Source organism: Hyposmocoma kahamanoa, unplaced genomic scaffold, assembly GCF_003589595.1.
Source record: "Hyposmocoma kahamanoa isolate Upper Pololo Valley unplaced genomic scaffold, ASM358959v1 99702, whole genome shotgun sequence".
Lineage (NCBI taxonomy): Eukaryota > Metazoa > Arthropoda > Insecta > Lepidoptera > Cosmopterigidae > Hyposmocoma > Hyposmocoma kahamanoa.
Genome location: NW_020656001.1, coordinates 2,441,206 through 2,461,230, shown reverse-complemented (window position 1 = coordinate 2,461,230; position 20,025 = coordinate 2,441,206). Strand labels below are relative to the sequence as shown.

Genomic DNA, 20,025 nt, shown 5'->3' with positions numbered 1-20,025 from the left:
GAAAACAAAACGCCCATTATTCGTTACACTTCAGGGCATAGGTCCATCGAATTATCAATTTTTGTAAGTCCATGCATACAGGTCTATTAAAAATATAAAAAGGAGACATATTTTAAAGATTTTCGTCTTAATCCGATATAGATAATTAAATCTGTCTGTTCTTATTAAAATGTATACGAGTAAAAATTATTTCGATACTAGTAGGCCACCTGTCAAAATAAGAATGAAAAAGGCAAATAAGGCAATTACGTCGTAACATTCAAAATTCAGGTATTTTTGGTAAAATTTTACCTTCTTCCACAATCTATCGATAAAACTGTCGACAACATCCACATGACTATTTAAAATTTTATGAAAACTGGCAAATATCATTTTAATGCGTTTACAAAAATGTCAGACTATAAAAGATATTAAAAAAACCGATTAGACGAGATCTTGTAGAACTCGCTTTGCTGATTCCAGATAATATGTTAATAACTTGATTTCACGGAAAATGTGGATGGCGTTAGTTACGATAATGAAGGCAGTACAGCTACCAGAGATGGGCAATGGGTAAAAACCCAATCAACCTGGGCTTCAACTTATTTCTGCCCAAAATCGTGGGCGGAAACGAAGAATATGGAATTTGGTACAATTACTTATGTATCCATCCTCTCATATCATTATCTTATCCAGGGAAGTACTGCCACCTTACCTATTTCTGCTGCCAAGCAGTGATGTGAGCATTACTGCGTTCCGGTTTTGAAGGGTGCTGATGAAATTACATGCACATGGGACTTGTCAACTTATGTCTCAGGGTGACAGGCGTAGTGGCAGTGAGCAGTCAGTTGATATTATAAAAAAAATTACAAGTTTCGATGGAAAAATCTGTTTTCAACGAAAAAGCGGCAACTCCACACAATATCCACCTTGCCATCCTATGGATTCTCACACACTAAGGACGCACATTACGATGAAATTTTCATAAAGAGCGATTCAAGTGCATACGAAGTAACGATTTTTTTGTATCGATTTTCAAGTGAATCGATGCAATAGAAAGGCAAATCGAATCGTCTTGATCAGAAAGCAATAAACTTTTGTAATAATATCCTTAAGATGGCGAAAGCTGACACAATAGTTATAAAACCAACGAAGAGCCGTTCATGGACTTTGTTAGTATTACGTTTTAGTTTGCTTAGTTACCAATATGTTTTAAGAAGTTTGTAATAAAAAATCGTAAAACAATGTATTTTTACAAGAATACAGCGCAATTGATTCAATTCGACCATAGACTAAGTAACGTTCTTGTACGTAAGTTTCATTTAAAACATGATTGAATGTTTACCTTATTATTGGTTATTTTATAATACACACAAAACATTAAAGGTATAAAATACCTAATTAAATAATCAATGAAACCGTAATGACATAGAGTAAAAAATAAAACACAATGTGACAAAAATGTTTAAACAATATTTAAATGAGAGATAAGAAAGTTACAAAAGGAACGAACGTTTTGACTAGAGGCCTCTTGCCAATGTCAATATCACATTGAGATTGAGAACAGTGTGACCGTTTGTCGCAGATTTCTGCCATTTGGGCGGATTTAGCGGATTATTTTTATTTACAGTTTTATCAAATGTGGCAAAGCTTAGCAGATTTGGGAATATTCGATGTTGTAAACGTAACCTATATCAACTTAATAAACCCGGCTTGTACAGGCTGCACTGAATCAGCTTTTCTGGTGCTCTGATAATGAATCACAATGTGTTAATAGGTCTCTTTAATGTACGTCGTCAAAAACGCTGGGTCATAAAATACACGGGATGTAGCCATCCTTCTTTACACAAAACTCTATTTACAAAAAATATTTAGTTGCAAAAGCACTCATCAGAAGTGTTTTTTTTACATCTGATTTCACAATTAAAATTATATATAAATATAATATATATAAATTTATTATTTATTTATTCTTTTACGTACGAAAATGACCAAAAAAACCCATCAGTGTTAATAAAAATTAATTTAAAAAAATCTGATTTTCAGTAATAGGTAAATACGTGCTTGATCCCTAGACGCTTTTGATGTGTGAAGTTTTGCCCTCGATTTTGGGTGTTAATGGATTTTAACCCGATTTAAAAACTAGCCCATCTCTGGATGCTACGCATTGAAAATGAAGCTATTTTTTTCGGATCTAAATTCCGTATGTTTGTATTTTCAAACAAACGAAATGTTGGTTTGTTAACCGATTCCAATAAAACTTAACAAATAAATGTAATTCCAAGTACTTTTGAGGTCGGTTTTTTTGGTACTCTGTACTGAAATTATAAAAATATACGCAATTTAGGTCCGAAAACATATAGGGTGTCATTTTCAATATACACTTCGTTTATTTAGTCTGCCAATTATTTATTGTAGGTATATATTGTAGTAAATAACCATCACTTATTATAAAATTAAGTTGCTTAAATGAGGAACAAATAATTTTATCCCATCTATTGTGTGTACATGTGGAGAAACAATATATATTTTATACGCTGTCAGTGAGGATGGTAGTCGAAATGGGAACAACACTTAATAAAACTAGATTTAAAATAACATAACGGATTACAACAATACACAATTACAAAAATTGACAACAAAATTGTGGAACGTTACACAATTTGAGTAGAAAGCTGTACAAAATTACTATTGTTGTTCATAAACAATATGTCCAACAACGCCATGGGTGACAGTTAGTGTGCTAGCCGCTAGCTAACTGCGGTCATTGACATAAAAAAGGTTCCACCCAAATTGTGCGACCCTACCATACACTAAAGTCATTCAAATGTCTAAATAATAGTACAACGTAATACACCTAACGAAATGGGCGTCTATAGTTTAGTAGAATTTAGAAATAATTAATTTAATTATAATTAAATTACGAACGTTATCGCAGTTCAGTCAATGGGTAAAAATTGTTTTTTGTTGTTACTCTTATCGGTTGACTTTCTGGTTGATAAGTTTGATTTTACCTTAATATTATCATAATTATCAGTAAATCTGGGAATAAACCTACACATCGGCGGTGTTTACGTCTGACGCTGATTATTTCATGGCAGTTAACTGGTGTTGTACACCAGAAATAATCAAATTTGAACGTCAACGGTAGACCGGTTTGTCTGATCTCAATTACAAAAAGATTATTTAAATCATTGACTGGACCACATTCAAAACCATAAGAATGTATAAGGTGAAAAATAAATAATAATAAAAACCAAAATTTAAAGTTACCTTAAAACAACATTTAAACTTAATTAAGATCTTAAATCCAATTTTCCATTAAATTTCTTTGGGATAATGAAGCATAATGAAATTTGGCAATAAGATGGTTTAGTCACCATTTTTACCTATCGAAAAATTTATTATTATTACAATTAGACTACTACATTATGGTATTTTTGTAATGGTATTGAATGTATTTAATAATTATGTTGAGTATACTGCGGATACAGGAGTTACACTGAAAAACAGTCAATCGGTCCATGGCTCACTTGAGTCGCACTTCAGTCGTACGGTGGGATACCATCGTCGTGCCGCCGTTCAAGCGCGTGCCACTGTCGGTACAGCCGTTTTGCCTACATGCTCACTTAATACATTCTAGTAAAAAATTACGATGTACCAACTGATTATATCATATTAAAATTCAACACTTCTACTCTATTTCGGTATCTTCCACGTAAATTGTTTGTAAGTCAAAATACAATCTTTTGCTTTTTAACTTAAATATATTCTTAGGATATAAAACTACTTCTCCGGATTTAAAACGCGGATTGAAATCCGGAAAAATAGTTTCATTTCCTATGTGTAACAATCGCTAACACCGAAGAATTAAATATGTCCATTTTTATGTATATTATAGGTTCCATGTTTGAAAGTAAACATAAAACAGAGTGATTTTCTTATTTTTAAATATGAAACCTATAATAGGTATAAAAAAAGGATGCAATATTTAGGTTAAAAAGCAAAAAACAGTATTTTCACTTACATCAACTTACGTGGGAGGTATCGATTTACTCACAAGTAATCGCATAATCATATTTATTCAAATTAATATTCACCGTAATTTTTCCTTAGAATCTGAAAACTGTTACACACTGCCTCTAGTTCTACAATGACAAAATATTATTGATTGATGTTTACGGTCTTGGCAATAAGTATAAGCCACCCATCGAGTACACATGTACTTATGAAGCCACCATAGCGAAACGCCAATATTTGACGCTACAGAAAATTACAGTTATTATTGTGAGTCTTCCCGAATATAGTTTAACTGAGATAACGTAACGTTGAGCAAAAAAAATATGGAAAGGGCAAGGTTTAAACACCCCAAGCCACCCATCACAAATACTTTGTTCTAATGACAGACGCACAAAGTAGACTTAAAGAAGTACTTTAATATTTTACTTACATGTCGGAAGGTCGCATTTTTAGAGTTTATTTTATTGTCTTTTGATTCTTCTTTCATCGTATCTCGCATAGCAATCCAAACAATGGTTTTGGCATCTTTGTTTGTGGAAAAGATTGATTAGGGTGACTAATATATTCGACCAAGGCAGTAATATCAAAATAAATCGCAATTGTAAAACTAGACTTGCGACGCTGAAAATGGCGTGAATTTCGACCTTAGTCGTTATTACATAAAACACAGATTTATTGACATCAATTACAATGCTTTTAATCAAAAGTCACGCCCACGTTTGATCTGCGTAAATTGACATGTTATATTCCATGTAAAATTTGCCAATTTAGTGCGAAACAAACGAATTCAGCGCGCACGACAATCCGAAATATGCTTAGCATTGCCACGGCGCGTACAAATTCGCATAGCGACGCAGCAAGCGTCGGTTGAGTCGATGCTATTCGTCGCACTTACGACATGCTCCAGGAACGTCGAAGTCGAGGACAAGCAGCTTGGTCTCCTCAGTGCCGTTCCTGGAGCCAACTGCGCAGATGAGCTTGGTGGCAGAGGCGCGGATCCGCCACACGACGCCGCCGGATCCGCCCGAGGCGAGTTCGACCAAGTTCCGGATGAACTCGCCGGTGCGGACGTCCCACAGTTTGACCGTGCCGTCGTCAGACGACGTGATCACAAAACGATTGCTGGACTGCAGGCAGGTCACTGCCGACTGGTGCTTATTCGGCCCTGTACACAGATAAGTAAGTAGTTATGCGACCTGTTTTTTAGCTCGTGTCTAATTTGTACGTTACACAACGGTTACAAAAATTCAAAATCGACGACCTCAAAATAATATGTCAGTAAAATTCTTTGAGTACGGGAAAATTTACGCTTTAAGTCAAAAAGATTAAAGGCGCATTTAGATGGAGAGAGCTTCTCGTCTCGAAGATAAGATTATCGAAAGAATATAAAAAACTTTCCTCGTCTAAACATTCGCGATTATCGCCCTTCCACGTGAGCGATAATCGCCTCTCCTTTGTATATTGAACGTCTCCACGTGAACGGAACTTAGAAGCAAAAATCGAACCTAATATTAGCAGTAATTCCAAATTTAAATGATTTTTGCGTCATTTTGATATATCCATAGCCAAAAAATGTCACACGAGACCATGTTTAAACAAGTCGAAAACTCGTAAGCAAGAATCTCCTCATTACATATTCCTCTGTGTAAATAATGGACGAGGTGATTAATAATAATAATATATTGTTATTATACTATATTATTATTATGCCGCATAATTGGGCACTCATTCCTGCCAGCAACTGTCTTCAGGAGGCTATCGGGGCTTTCACGTATTCTCTTCAGTAGCGACGCCGACTTTTTACGTACAACAGCCGTGAAACTATCTATGCGCACGTCAGTGAGCATGGCTGAGGTGACAGCCCCAACAGCGTCCCGAAGGCGTTGTTGTATTGCACGTACAGAGCATTCCGAGAGCACTGATTGTAGGTCTTCCACAGAGCGCTAGCGTACATTGGTGTGCAGTAAGCTTTAAACAATGTTATCTTAACTGCAGCCGTACATCTGGCGAAACTGCAGGTAAGCATGTTTGCTCTCACCGAGAGTGCTCTCCGTTCGCGCTGTATATCCAGATCATCCTTGAGGTCGTCGGTAACATAGTGTCCCAAGTATTTAAAGTGGCTAACCCTTTTTAACGGAGAACCATTAAGTAGTACAGGAAGTGCACACGTAGGATTCTTCCTACCGGCGGCTCCAAAGATCATAAACCCCGATTTTTTAACATTATATAACAAGCCATCGGATGTTGCATATGACTCACATACTCCAATTAGTTTTCTCAATGCACCGATCATCGGTCATCGGCACAGCTAATGTTGTTTAAACAAATTCCGTCAACAAAGCAGCCCACATGCGTGCTGCTGAGTTCACCAATCTGTGCATTGACGTACAAATTGAATAATCTAGGAGACGTTAGTCCACCCTGCCTAACCCCGCATTCCAAGTTACACGGATCCGAAAATTTGTCCGCCCACCTTACAAATTTCGTTTGATTCCGGTACTAAAAACCACTACCTACAAACCAATACCTAAAAACGTTCGTTAGCTCCACAGGCATACCCGTGGCACTAAGTTTATCCCACAGGATGTCATAGGAGACCAAATCAAAGGCACTGTACAGGTCCAAGAAACACGCGTATACTGACGTCATTTTATTAGTATAGTACCCGACAGTCTGAAAACCAAACTACGATTCGTGCAGTTGCAAATGCTTTTCTAAGTGTGAATTGAGCACACTGTCAAATATCTTGGCCAATATGTAGCAAGAGAGATTGGCCTATAGTTAGACCTGTCCGACACGTCACCCGTCCTGTTCTTAGCTATTGGTACCACAATCGTTCTCATTAATTCGAATGGCAAATATGAATGTCGCAAACACAAATTAAACAGCAATGCACGGATCCTGGGTACATGGAACCCTGCATATCTTAAGTGCTCAACGCTGAGACCGTCGTGTCCCGGTGAAAGCAACACGGACGTCACTTGCTTTAATTAAGGTTGGCATCGATCCACGACAGGACTCCGTGCCGATCACGGATCGAGAGAGCCTCAGAGGTGACTTAACAGTAAATGTATCCATTTTAATTTGGTCTTGGTTATTTTTACACCACTAAAGCCTGCTTTTAAAAACGCGTTTGGCTTTAACCATATCGTCATAGACTGGTCCAGACCTAGGACAACCGTACCATTCCCACTTCATAAACTTCGCCTTGGCGTCACCATGAGCGGTGGATACGTGCTCACTACACCCTGCAACACATTTACCACGACGTCTCTTCACACAATACGCTGAGCTAGCTGCTAAACTTAATATTGAGTCAAATTGTTTATATAACTCATTAATTAAGCTTTTGTGTTGATGGTTACTACAAAAATCACCACAACATTTTTGTAGTTCTACAGGTAAATCAACGTATTTTAATATATCATTACACAATTTTGTGTACAATTCTACCTGCACAGGTGTTCTATCACCCCACAGTACCCGATTTGACAGTCTGTGCTGAAAGTTACACTTACTTTTAACTACATTGAAATTGCAATGCACAAATAATGGAAAATGATCTGACCATTGCACATCTTTATTTACATAACATTTCGTTATCATAGCGCAGGCCGCGCTGGTAACCAGACAATGGTCCAGCCACCTTCTGTCACCGTTCTGTAAGTTGCTTGCGAATCTCGTATGACATAATCGTAGGTGAGATTTTAGTTCTTGCCTGAATGTAAACATTATTATATTCGTCACGAAGCGTGCGATAAACTCTCTCCATCTAAATGGGCCTTTACGTTTTAAATTGGTCATTCTGTTGTGTGTCGAAGATCTAATTTACAGAGATCACACTAGTATGCTGAGTATATATTGTTCAGAATTATATTTTGTTATATATAATGTTTAATGAAAAACAAACAAGTACTTTACCACAGCAGTGTATTTATAGAAGAAAAGTATTAATGCAAGTGAAAAAATAACTTAACTACTTTGTTTTGATTTTTTGCCTTTTCGTTTTATCATTCCGAGATTTTAGAGGGAGGTGTTATCTAATATGTATACTTCAATTTAAATAAATAATATCTCTAATAATTTATTATCACGGGAGACACAGCAGTAGGCTGCCCTCGATTCAGGTTACCTGATTCAGTGCGCCATGGGGCGATTCCAATTTCTTCGACCTGCCATCACCACCACCTCTCCGTCAAGGCAATAACGATGCTAATTTGTTAGTACCTTATTAACCGACTTCAAAAAGGAGGAGGTCCTCAATTTTACTGGTTTTTTTTGTATGTAATGTTATGCGATAACTCTGGCATTTGTGAACCAATTTTTATGATTCTTTTTTTGTTGGAAAGTGAGTATCTCAGTATTGGGCCCATTTAAATTTGATGAAAATATTCCACCTCTGAGGGTGGCAAACTAGGGGATGAATCCGCCTATTTATATTTTTTTCTATAAAAAAGGTAATATATCTTACCGGACAGAGTATGCAGGCAGTGGCCAGTAGTGATGTCCCACACCTTGACAGTCGAGTCGGCGTTGCCGGACACCAGTATGTTGGAATGCAGTTCCATCCCCGAGGTGAGGGACTGGTGACCTGTGAGCGTGTGCTTCAGCTGGCCGGATTCCACGTCCCACACGCGGATCGAGGTGTCCAACGAGCCACTCACTACGTGCACCCCATCGAACTGTGGAATAAAAGCGAACCACGCAAAATCGATTAGGTCAGATCTAAACCGGTTTAAGTGAGGGAACTTGTGACGACGCTGTTTCGTCGTCATCCCACCTTTTTACCACCTGCTTTGCTGGTACCCTTTGGTGGTCACTTACTTTTGTAACTTTGAATCGTTCTCGAGTTTCTTTTTCCTTAGCTTTTCTTACGTTGGTTCGTTCCGTCGTGACTCCCGTCAAAATTCTCATAACAAGAGGACGTGTTCATAAATCATCACCTTTACGTCATACACTGTTAAACAATATAGATATATAGGCCGTTTTGGGGAAAGTGTGTTATGGATAAAGTTTAGTAGGGAGTATTTTATATATTCATTGTACTTTTATACATCAATGTATTGTTTTATTGTAACCTTTCCTTTTGTAACGTTGTCGTTGCGCCAATTTACAGGATTAATAATAAATCTACTTATTTACAATAATAACCTATTTACATTAAATGTATTTACAATTATTATCTATTTTCAAATAAAACTTCCTTTAATGTCCTTATAAACAGCTATCATCAAAATAAACTGTAAACAGATCGTTTGCATTAGTATTTTTATCAGGCGCTTTTGTGTTTGAGAATAAGTTACTTCATCACGAGTTTGACCGCTGCTGGAGGAGTGCAAGGTCGGCGCTCGGTCATTTAGTTCTGTTGGCCGGTCCGAGTCACACGTCTTAGAATGATTCGAAAAATTACAAAAAGGTTCTAATCTGTGCCAATTAATAATAAATTGGAAACCAATTTATCCTATCTAAAGAGGAAATAGTAATTGAAATTTAAATAACGTTAGTGATCAGTGGTGACGCTGTAATAAAAAAAATTAAAAACGACTTTCGATAGCTGCGGGATAGATGAGCTCGCAAGTAAAAGGAAATGGAAGCCGTGCTACCACGAACCTTTATGTCCGAAACGTTGTAAACTTCGTCTTCTTTCCCACACTTCACTTGCGGCCGATCACCAATAGCGCCACCATGTAAATTATTGCGTACGCGGCTCAATGCCGGGCGGAGAAGCGGGATATTTAAATTAATAAAATATTTGCGATGCGGATGCGGATTTTTCAATTTGAATGTAACGTCACACTTATTTTTAATTTTCACTGGCGATTTATGTGGCTTGGCGTAGCACGGATTAGGACGGGAAAGGTAAGGAGGTGCGAGCTCAGACAAACTATACCTGGCGTTACCAATCAGTGTAAAATCCCCAAATCGGGTGAGTGATGCAATTTAATTTGTAGAATTAGACTAATGTAATTGTTTTAATTATTAAGCAATGTTAAAGCTAGTACTGTATTAACAATATTATTATCTGGTTTTTAATGTAATATTTGTAGCTAGAAATTTGCACAAATGTTAAATTTCTCAATTGTGACTGACTTCATGCTAAACTTAAAATAATTGATTGTCTTTTACTTTGATAATAAGCTGTCACTTACATAGTAATCATGTTATTTAGTTGTAACATTTAGTTACCAACTAAATTCAATCTAGTATTCGTTGCTTGGTACCACCATTACACGCAATTTTCATTTTCATTTTATTCTAAATTATTCACCATACAATTAAGTTGATTTTGCATGAAGCAACAACATCATTGATCGCTATTTCATGCTTTGGTAGCCACTCCGATTAGCAGTGCGTCCTACTCAAATCTTTCCGGATGTTGCAGCCAGTAATCATAATTCGGTCTTTTTCTGAAATGCCCAATTCCGGATATTTCAGGGTTCTTCTTCGCCCAGGCTTCCTGACTACAACGGCGTGATCTACCTGCCCGCTACTAACGTATGCACCGCCTGAAAACCGGACTTACTGATCACCTACCCTTAGAAAACGCGTGTAGTTCTCAACAAGATAACAACTTCTTGAAACAGTCACGCAGTAATGGGACACTGATTAGTGATTCAATAGACTGTTTCTGCAACTGCGGAAGTTCAGTACACTTTTTCACATCTGTTTCCCTTTCTGCTTCCGAAATTTTTATAACGAAGCTTTAATCAGAGCTTTAACGCTTGCGATGGATGTGGCGGTGAGGCGTGCGTGTTTAATTAGTTTTGTACTGTGCAATGAGGAATTATGAAGACAAAAAAGTCCTGTTCTGAACTATTTCATGGAGAACTTTATAGTATTTACAATTTCGCTACTGCATCCGTTTCCGCTTCCGATGTCACTTCCGTTGCATCGCAATTGATGATCATACAAACATGAAGAAACAAAAAACTTATTTCCTTGCAAAATTTACTTTTGTGTACAGGACAACGAAAAGTTGAATTTGCGTACCATTAAGGACGCGTACAAATTCGGATTTCTCATTATTTAAAGACAAAAACCGAACATTACACTGCAAATCAATAGTATACGAGACAGAGAGGCACATGTTTCAACCAAAATTCTACAAATTGATTACAAAGAATCTAGAAATGTGTAGATTTGCGAGATTATGTAAATACCATTAAGCCGTACGTTAGCTATGTTATGTGTTATATGACAAAATAATTTTTGAGATATATTTTAAAAAAACCATAACTCAGTTTTAGAATATTTAAATTGCTTAAAGATATTTTAACTAAGCCTCATTAGGGTAAGTTCCGATATGTCCGATACGTTAACTAACTTTAACTGTTCTGAAATAGAGAATGTTGAGCTCCATTTAGCTGTCAAATTTGGCCTCTTATTTGTTGACAACTATAGTGACGTCCTAATGGATCGGAAACTATTACACTATATAAACGATTTTGTATAACAATCGATTTTATCGTTTATCGTGAATGTGAGCAAATTCCAAAAAGAAGATATTGTCTGATTGGACTCGTGATGTAGTGTTTGACAATTTGTGTACTCAACAATGGATAATTAATTTTTAATGAAGATTCCAGTGAAGATTCCCGTTCATATGGAGAAGAATGCGACGATTATAATAAACAATAAGAATTTATTATAATTATTTATAATTTATTTCATTTCAACGCATGACTAATGCATTGCTACATTTTAGGCCTTTCAAGTCTTAAAAATTTAAATAAAAGGATTTTTATTTCAGGTTCGAAATTATTTTTTGTAGCAGTAGAGCTCCTAGTGAAAGTTTCATCCAGGATAGTACTGCCACCTTACCATTTCTACCGTCAAGCGTTAATGTGAGCATTCCTGCGTTGTGGTATTGAAGGGCAAGGGAAGGACTTGTCGACTTATGACCCAGGATGACGGGCGGAGTGGCATTGCCCTTCAGATCTTTCGAAATATAAAGCGCTTTAAAACAACAGACGCAAGACTTGTTTGTCCCGTCCAGCGAGTACATCCAAATACTCGATGGTGTTATAAAAGAAATACATTACCTGGAGGCTGTAGACCCTGTTAGTGTGACCAGCAAGGGTGTGCAGGCATTCGCCGGTCTCCGGATTCCATACTTTGACGAAGTAGTCGTAGGCGCCGGAGACGACCACTTTGCCGTCGTACTGAACGCAGCGCACTGCTGCAAGGTGGCCCACCAACACCCTCAGACAGCGCCCGTCGGGGATTGACCACACCCGCAGCGTGGCGTCGCGTGATCCCGACACCACTCTGAGAACCACCAACAACGACTTCAATCTATAGACTAGAACATTAACGCCAACTACATGTTCCAAACAAAACACTATCAATAGTGATATCATATATCAATAGTGATAGTGTAATGTTTATATTGTAGTATTTTGTCAAAGAGTGTCAGTACCGTACATCGAGTACATAACCAGAAATAGAGACGAAATGTCATTTAATGTGTTTGAAAACTATTCTGCCAAATAATTACTGTGACAACTGCGCTCCGATTGGCCAGCCCGAATTCGAAACAATTGACGGGTGTCGTCAATTGTTTCACTTCATATCGCCAGTTAACTTGAGCTTTACTATAATGGACGAAAATGCGAAATTACATATTTAATATTTAATTACCGATGAAATGTGATTCCGTTTGTTGTTTGTTGTTTTTCCCACACCACCGAATGGAACAGCCCCCATTGTTAGAGATATTATCTTTATTACAATAAATACAGAATATATTTGTAATATACGGAGACGTACACACAGGTTGTTGGCGCTGTACTATTTCAGCTTTCTAATTTGTGATTTGAGTGCAAACGAGAGTTGATATTTAAAAGTTATATACTCGATGGTACCGTAGTACCGTGGACAGACGCGACAGCCTATACCTACTGTGAATGAGCTAGACAGGCAGAAATTTTGAGTGTTTACCAATGACATTTATCCATAGTTGGGGATTTCGCTATTAGTTGCACAATAAATTCCATTTTGCTTGGGCCCAGGGGCATTCCGCTTACTATTTATAATTATTATATTACTAAAAGCAAAAAGAAATTAAGTAAAAGCAAAAAATACAATCGAGTTGTTGAAATTATTGATCTTACGTTATGTACTTTTTCTTGAAGAAGGCAAAGCTCTTTAGACCATGCAGCGTAGACTTTTCTAAAACTTTTTAAAAATTATATTTAACCACAGTAACGAGAAAGTGTAGTCGACAAACACTCTGTTGATTATTTATCTATGATATTCAAGTGTTGTGTCTTCATCGCACATAAGTGGAAACACACCGTGGTCCATACACCTAGTACGCTTGTACATGGATATTGTTGACCACTAAACATTATCTTTATTAATTCACCTGTACATATATTACTTGACGACGAATCGCTATGTATGGATAGCGAAGGACTAAAATGTTCCCATTACAATTATTTGTTGGGTATCATTCATTACCAGACATCGGAATAGTCAGATATTTAACTAAACTTTTAGGAATTAATGCACAAGAAATGGATAATATCTCCCTATCCGGGTTCACTAAAACTGGCGTAAGTAGACACTTTTCTAAGGTCCAAATGTAGTTTTGTTATGGATCAGGCTGACATGGATTTTTTTTAATTTTTCGGTTATATTTTTTTCTGTTTAGTTCGCTTTTCTTCAAATATAATTTTAAATTACTTTACTCATATGAGCTACATCGTATAGGAGTCCACTCGGATTGTGGTTTCCACGTTAAACAGTTCATCGTTCAAGTAGCATCAAATGTCTATTTTGATAATCAATATGACAACGAATGATCGGGTGCTGCGAGGTATGAAAATTGTAGCAGATATGTTAATGGCTGAAATACAAAATCATGAAATGGAAAAAAAGCAAGAGAAAAATTTGGACCAGAAAATGGATTTTAAAGACGTGACCAACTGAGTGCATCAAATAATTTTATTAGTGAAATGGAAGATAACAACTTGTTTAAAACCTCATAGCGTCACGTTCAATTCTCTTTTTCTTAGTTAGCGCCATTTTGTTTTCATAAAACGATCCGAGTAACCTAGTAAAAATAGAACCGCGCCCGAGTAGTAATCCTAGTGGAGTCGATCAGAGTACTCGAAAGTTAAAACTCGACTGCAGGGTGATGCAGGGTTTTACATATCAGCAGATGCGCATGCTGATTTTTTTACTTTATCATCAGCAGATGCTGATGTGGATGGTGATATGATCTAAAAAAAACATCAAGTACTCCAACACACTAACACGCATATTATACGTTGAACAAGAATAAATATTTTTGACAGCAGAAGCCACTATGTACGTAGGTTACACATCGATACATAAACAATCCACATGCAAAACACAACACTTAAAACATTTTAATTACACACGAATGGAATTTAAAAAAACACTGATATAAGAATAAAATAGTAAAAGCTGGGCCATATTAATAAATTTATCTCAAGTCAAGATCGATCGATTAAGAGTATCTTTATTAAATCACTTGAGTGCATCAACAAATGCTCGTTGATTAAGCATATTTTGCTCATTCATGCTCTCATTCTTCTCAGGGGAATCTGCCTTACGAATGAACAGCAGAGTTTATATCGGACTTAAGATATATTTATTAAAACGGGCCTTTCCGAAATCCGGAATTTTAGCGCGTGCACCAAACAAATCGCAAAGCAGTCAACGAAGAAAAGAAAAATTCGCAGAAACAAAGCGTAAATGACTACATCTAGAATGACTTATCAGAACAACAAGATGGTTTATAACTATAACGCAACACGTAATAATAATAACCAAACACACTCATAGCCCCTGCACTAGGGAATCCCTGCGTCGCGGGTGCCATGGACACACACATAGAGAACTAAATCGCGAGAGAAATAAATGTAGGCCATACACATACTTCTCCCGGCTTGGGAATCGAACCCAGGACCTCTGCGTGGCAGTACGGAATGGTAACCGTTCGGCCAGAGGCAGCTAAAAATCTCTATCAACTCTTAGTACCAACTTCGCGTACTGACGTCTTCTTCAAAAGCGTGACCCAAAGTTTCAAACATAGCCTACTTACTGTTTTTTAAACCATTTAATTCCACACACGTTAACTACTTAACGTACTTAATGCCCATGTACATGATATATGAAGTGGGTCAGACCCAAACAGTATTATTCCTATGATCCTAAACGCCCAGTGTAAATTATAATATAAATATCACATTCAAATTTACTGCTACACACTCTATATGACCATAAAGTATCTAGAAAAATGTCGCCGCCGTTAGCTGAAAGTGCGATTGTGACAAAAACTCAAAACTTTAAAGAATTTAAATTAAAAAACATATCTCCTGTTTCCAGCAATTAGTAATTATTAGAACGTCGTAACATACACAAATCAGTCATTTTTGGCTCAATTTTACCTACTTTCACAATCTATCGGTAAAATTGTCGACAACAACTACATGACTATTTAAAATTTTATGAAAACTGGCAACCCTGCAATTGTCATTTTACTCCATCTTACAAAAAGACAAGACTATAGAAAAGTTTTGCTACATTGACCCGGCCGGGGATCGAACCCGGGACGACAAAAAGTGGTGTGCAAACCACGACACCACGAAGGTCGTCAATCCTACCGTCGACAAATATATTTTGCACAAGAAATGTACACTATAAAATCGGTTGCATATATTGTTCAAGGTTGGGAATAGAATTCCATATTACTGTCATGTGAGACTTAAGATTCAACGGGTGACATAGAAATGACCTCGGGATCTGATTATAATAATTTGCTATGCAGCAGTATGTTATTCCAGTCACCAGTTGTTCGCCCGGCATAGCATTAATTAAGAATAATGCATTCCATACATTCCCGGACCAGCAAAAAATATTTAAGGACCATCAACCAAAAAGTTATACGGTTCCTAATTACACAGAATTTATAATTTTTTAACTAATATTAATACGTTACTATGTAGTACTGAGTGAAATATTATTCTAGGATATGTATAGTTGTGTCCACACTAGCAGAGGGTCGTGGGCTCGAATCCAGTCTCGCACCTCTGAGTTTCTCGGAATTTATGTGCGAAATTCAATGTGAAATTTATCATGAGCTCTTCGGTGAAGAATGTTCGCAGCCCTCGGAAAACGTGTAAGTCCCCAAGCCGCATTGGGCCAGTGTGGCGGACTACGACCTAAACCCTCGTCTGAAAGGGGACCCCTGCCCAGCAGTACGACGTATGATAGGTTGATGATGAATGTGTTAACACTATAAGTCAATACGTTAGACGAATATTCATAATGTAAATTATAACCGCGTTTCTCACACGAGAATATAGTTCATTTGACAGTACAAACTCTGTGGTTCTTTTTTATACCGCCTGATTGTGTACAATAGGATATACAAATTAAAAAATCACCACGAAAAGAAATGAAGAAATGACGTCGGTGTTAGTACGTCGAGAACATCGAGTATATAACCAGAAATAGATACGAAATGTCATTTTGTTTGAAAACTATTCTGCCATATCATTACGGTGATAACTGCGCTCCGATTGGCCAGCCCGAATTCGAAACAATTGACCGGTGTCGTCAATTGTTTTACTTCAAATCGACCAATTAACTTGAACTTTGCTATAATGGACGAAAATTGCAAAATTACATATTTAATAATTAATTACCGATGAAATTTGATTCCGTTTGTTTTGTAATTAGAAGTTTTGCTGTTTTTCCCCACACCACCCAATGGAGCAGCACGTCATTGTTAGAGATATTATTTTTACTACAATAAATACAGAATATTTTTGGAATATACGGAGACAAATACACAGGTTAGTTGTTGGCGCTGTACTAGTTCAATGCAAACGAGAGTTGATATTTATAAGTATCACTGGTGAGTTGGAATGTACGGCCCTTATTTCGCCTCTATTTCTGGTTATATACTCGATGGTTGAGAGCAAGTTAGTAATTTACATCTCCAATATGAGCGGGTCTGTTACCTAGTTTAAGTACATCTTGTTCGTCGGAAATAGTGCAAATCCACATATGTAGTATTGAAGGCACGTACATATCTGCACACTAAACAAAATTTGCAGGATAGGAATTTAACGTTATTACTTTGTTATTTCAATGGTTACGATATTCAATTTTGCACAGCTTTCAGTGAGCATTAATTTATGTTGTCTACGGACTCATAACAAATAATCGAAAACTCATAATCCAATGCAAGTTACACGTAGTTGCGCTATCACTGACGATATATCGTAGGTTAAAAGGTTAAACTCACTAAGTCCCATTTTGATAATAAAAAAGGTATTTTAATTTTTAAGTTTTAAGTTTTTATGATATTTAATTATTTTTGTGATATTACTTTGCTAGTTTGTTATAATTATTAATACGTTATAAAATCGTTTTTTTTTTCTTTAATTTCTTTTTCCTTGGGAAAAACATCTACGACAAAAATAGTTTAATAAGTGCGTTGTGTCCTTCATTATAAGACTGCGTTTCGAAAAAAGTGTGTAGGTATAACATTATAGTCCCTTTGCAGTTAAACTCAAAATCTTAATTATCTCCTTTTATGAGTTTTACCTTTAAACCGACGGTATTGTTTTGTTCCAATAAACATTTTTGATCTAATGCTCTGATTATGTGGACGTACCAACCTGAATGACATGATGCAAATAAATAAAACTAGGAAAGCACGATTGTTTCTAGGCTCTTGCTTCTAATACAGGCAGGGTGAGTGCGCACAGCTTGCTGTAAGCTAAATATGCAGAAAAAATTTTCCTCACCTATTTTGGTGGAGATGCATACACCTGACCGTGGACGTGTGACCAGTGAGGACTTTGAGGCACTGGCCAGTCTTAGCGTTCCACACGCGGAGTGTGCGGTCGGTGGAACCGCTGATCACCAAGTCCCCGACCATTTGCGAGGACCACACACCACCGGAATGGCCGACGAGAGTACGAAGACACTAAATGAAAACGTTGAAGGAGATTGAAACTCTCCACAAGAATCCAAGTAGAAATGCCACACAAAACTTCTAGGCACAGGTCCTTCGCATTAACTAAAGGTTTTTAACATCACATCTAGCCCAGATATACATACTGGTATTCAAATATGTTAATCAATGCAAGAGACGCTACTTTTTTTTTATTCAACAGTTGGGCGGAGCCAGATCAATCTTCTTAAAGAAAAATGGACAGCACAACGTTTACAGGCTGTGCCGGACTCACCGACTATAACATTTATTCATACTACCTTTGAAATGACGTCACAACATAAATATATTGGCATTATATGGGGTACTAATTACCTTTCCAGTGACAGCCGACCACACTTTCAAGGTGGTATCGTCACTACCGCTCAGGATACGGTTGCCGTAGAACTGCAGGCAAGTGATGACGTGATCATCATGGCCTCTCATCACGATGGGCGCGTTGACCGGCTTGTGGAGCCAGTTGTTCTCGATGAGATACTGGCGCATGTACGCCGCCTTCCAGGGGCTCTCGCAGCGTGGTAAGGAACGCGGCATCTTCTTCAACGTTGTAATTCCAATGCGGCGGCATTGCTCCTTCCACAAGAGATTGTCATCCGCTAGGAACCTAAAACAAGTTACGGAGTTTTTTGAAGATATGTTTAACTGCCTCCTTGGGCCGAACGGTTACCATGTCGGACTCCACGCAGAGGCTCCATTTGCCAGGTTCGATTCCCGGGCCGGGAGAAATATTTGTATGGCCTACATTTATTGTCCATGGCACCTATAGTGTGGTTGTCTACGCGTGTGTCCCTAGTGGGGGGCTATGTTGAGTGTGTGCGCTATTATTATTATATTATGTATTTCCGACATTAACGTGACAGTAATACGATGTTTTTTACAATACCAAGTGACGGGACGAACAAGTCGTGCGCCTGGTGGTAAGCGTCACGCCTATCTGTAACAGTTGCAGTGCCGTTCAAAGGTCACTGCCACTGCCCCCGTCACCCTGAGACATAAGTTGATAAGTCCCATGTACCTGTGATCAAGGTACATGGGACTTATCAACCGCAACCAACTACTAATCTCCTTAGGAGGCTGGTGTCCAGCAGTGAGACGACTTGATGATGATGTTTGTTTGTTTATTTATTTATATAAGCATACAATACAGACTAAAGTAACTCACAGAAAGTAAATTTAAAAGGCAGTTCGGCCCGCTGACGTGTATACAAAGTACTAGAGTCTGTCATTTTTGAAGACAGAGTAAAATTACATTTGTAGGGTTGTCAGTTTTCATAAAATTTGAAATAGTTATGTAGTTGCTGTCGATAATTTTATCGACAGATTGTGAAAGTGACTGGATTGTGAATGTTACGACGTTCTAATGATTACTAATTGGGTTATTGCCGTCTTTATTCATATTTTGACAGTTGGCCTACTAGTATCCAGATCACTTTTATTCATATACATTTTAACAAGAATAGAAATTTACTTTACGTAAGCTGTAACTGTGGCAACTTCATGCCTTATTTGTGATGGAGTATAATTATAGTGGCACAAGTAATTTTTATTTATGTTCGTTAACACCTTACTTTCTTCCTATTTGTAATGTTTATAAATATCTTTCTCTATTTTGGTATTTAAAATATTGTACTACATGTTACATAAATTAAAAGTGTGAATAACTTTATATGTGTATAAATAATTAACTGTCTATGACTGTTGCACGTGGTGGCATCCTTTAATTGAGTCAACACTTTAGCATTACTCAATTAAAGGATGTATATTTTTATAAAATAAAAATAGCTAGATTTAATTATCTGTATTGAATTAAAATGAAAATCTTTAAAATATGTCTCCCCTTTATATTTTTTTTCATAAACATGATCTAAATACACTGTATGTATGTATGAATTGACTAAAATTGACGATTCCAATGAACTTGTGCTCGTTAATTGAATGAAGGATGATTCAAATGAAAGAAGTTCGGCTATTTATTCCAAAGCGTGACCAATATTAAGTCGATAATCGATAGAATATTTATCGACTAA

The 20,025-nt window shown here is 37.1% G+C and overlaps 1 protein-coding gene across 2 annotated transcripts in view; it reads right to left on the bottom strand.

The window, feature by feature from the left end:
• Positions 1 to 2,071: 2,071 nt before the first annotated feature.
• Positions 2,072 to 20,025, bottom strand: part of LOC113239188 (F-box/WD repeat-containing protein 7) — a 33,509-nt gene continuing 15,555 nt past the window's right edge. For both annotated transcript variants that reach the window (XM_026476063.1, XM_026476062.1), the window contains exons 8-12: positions 18,314 to 18,602; positions 17,790 to 17,971; positions 12,042 to 12,267; positions 8,471 to 8,681; positions 2,072 to 5,164 (exon numbers count right to left, since the gene is read on the bottom strand). In XM_026476063.1, coding sequence (XP_026331848.1) covers positions 4,878 to 5,164; positions 8,471 to 8,681; positions 12,042 to 12,267; positions 17,790 to 17,971; positions 18,314 to 18,602 — 1,195 coding nt within the window. In that variant the 3' untranslated portion in view covers positions 2,072 to 4,877. The remainder of the gene's footprint in view (positions 5,165 to 8,470; positions 8,682 to 12,041; positions 12,268 to 17,789; positions 17,972 to 18,313; positions 18,603 to 20,025) is intronic.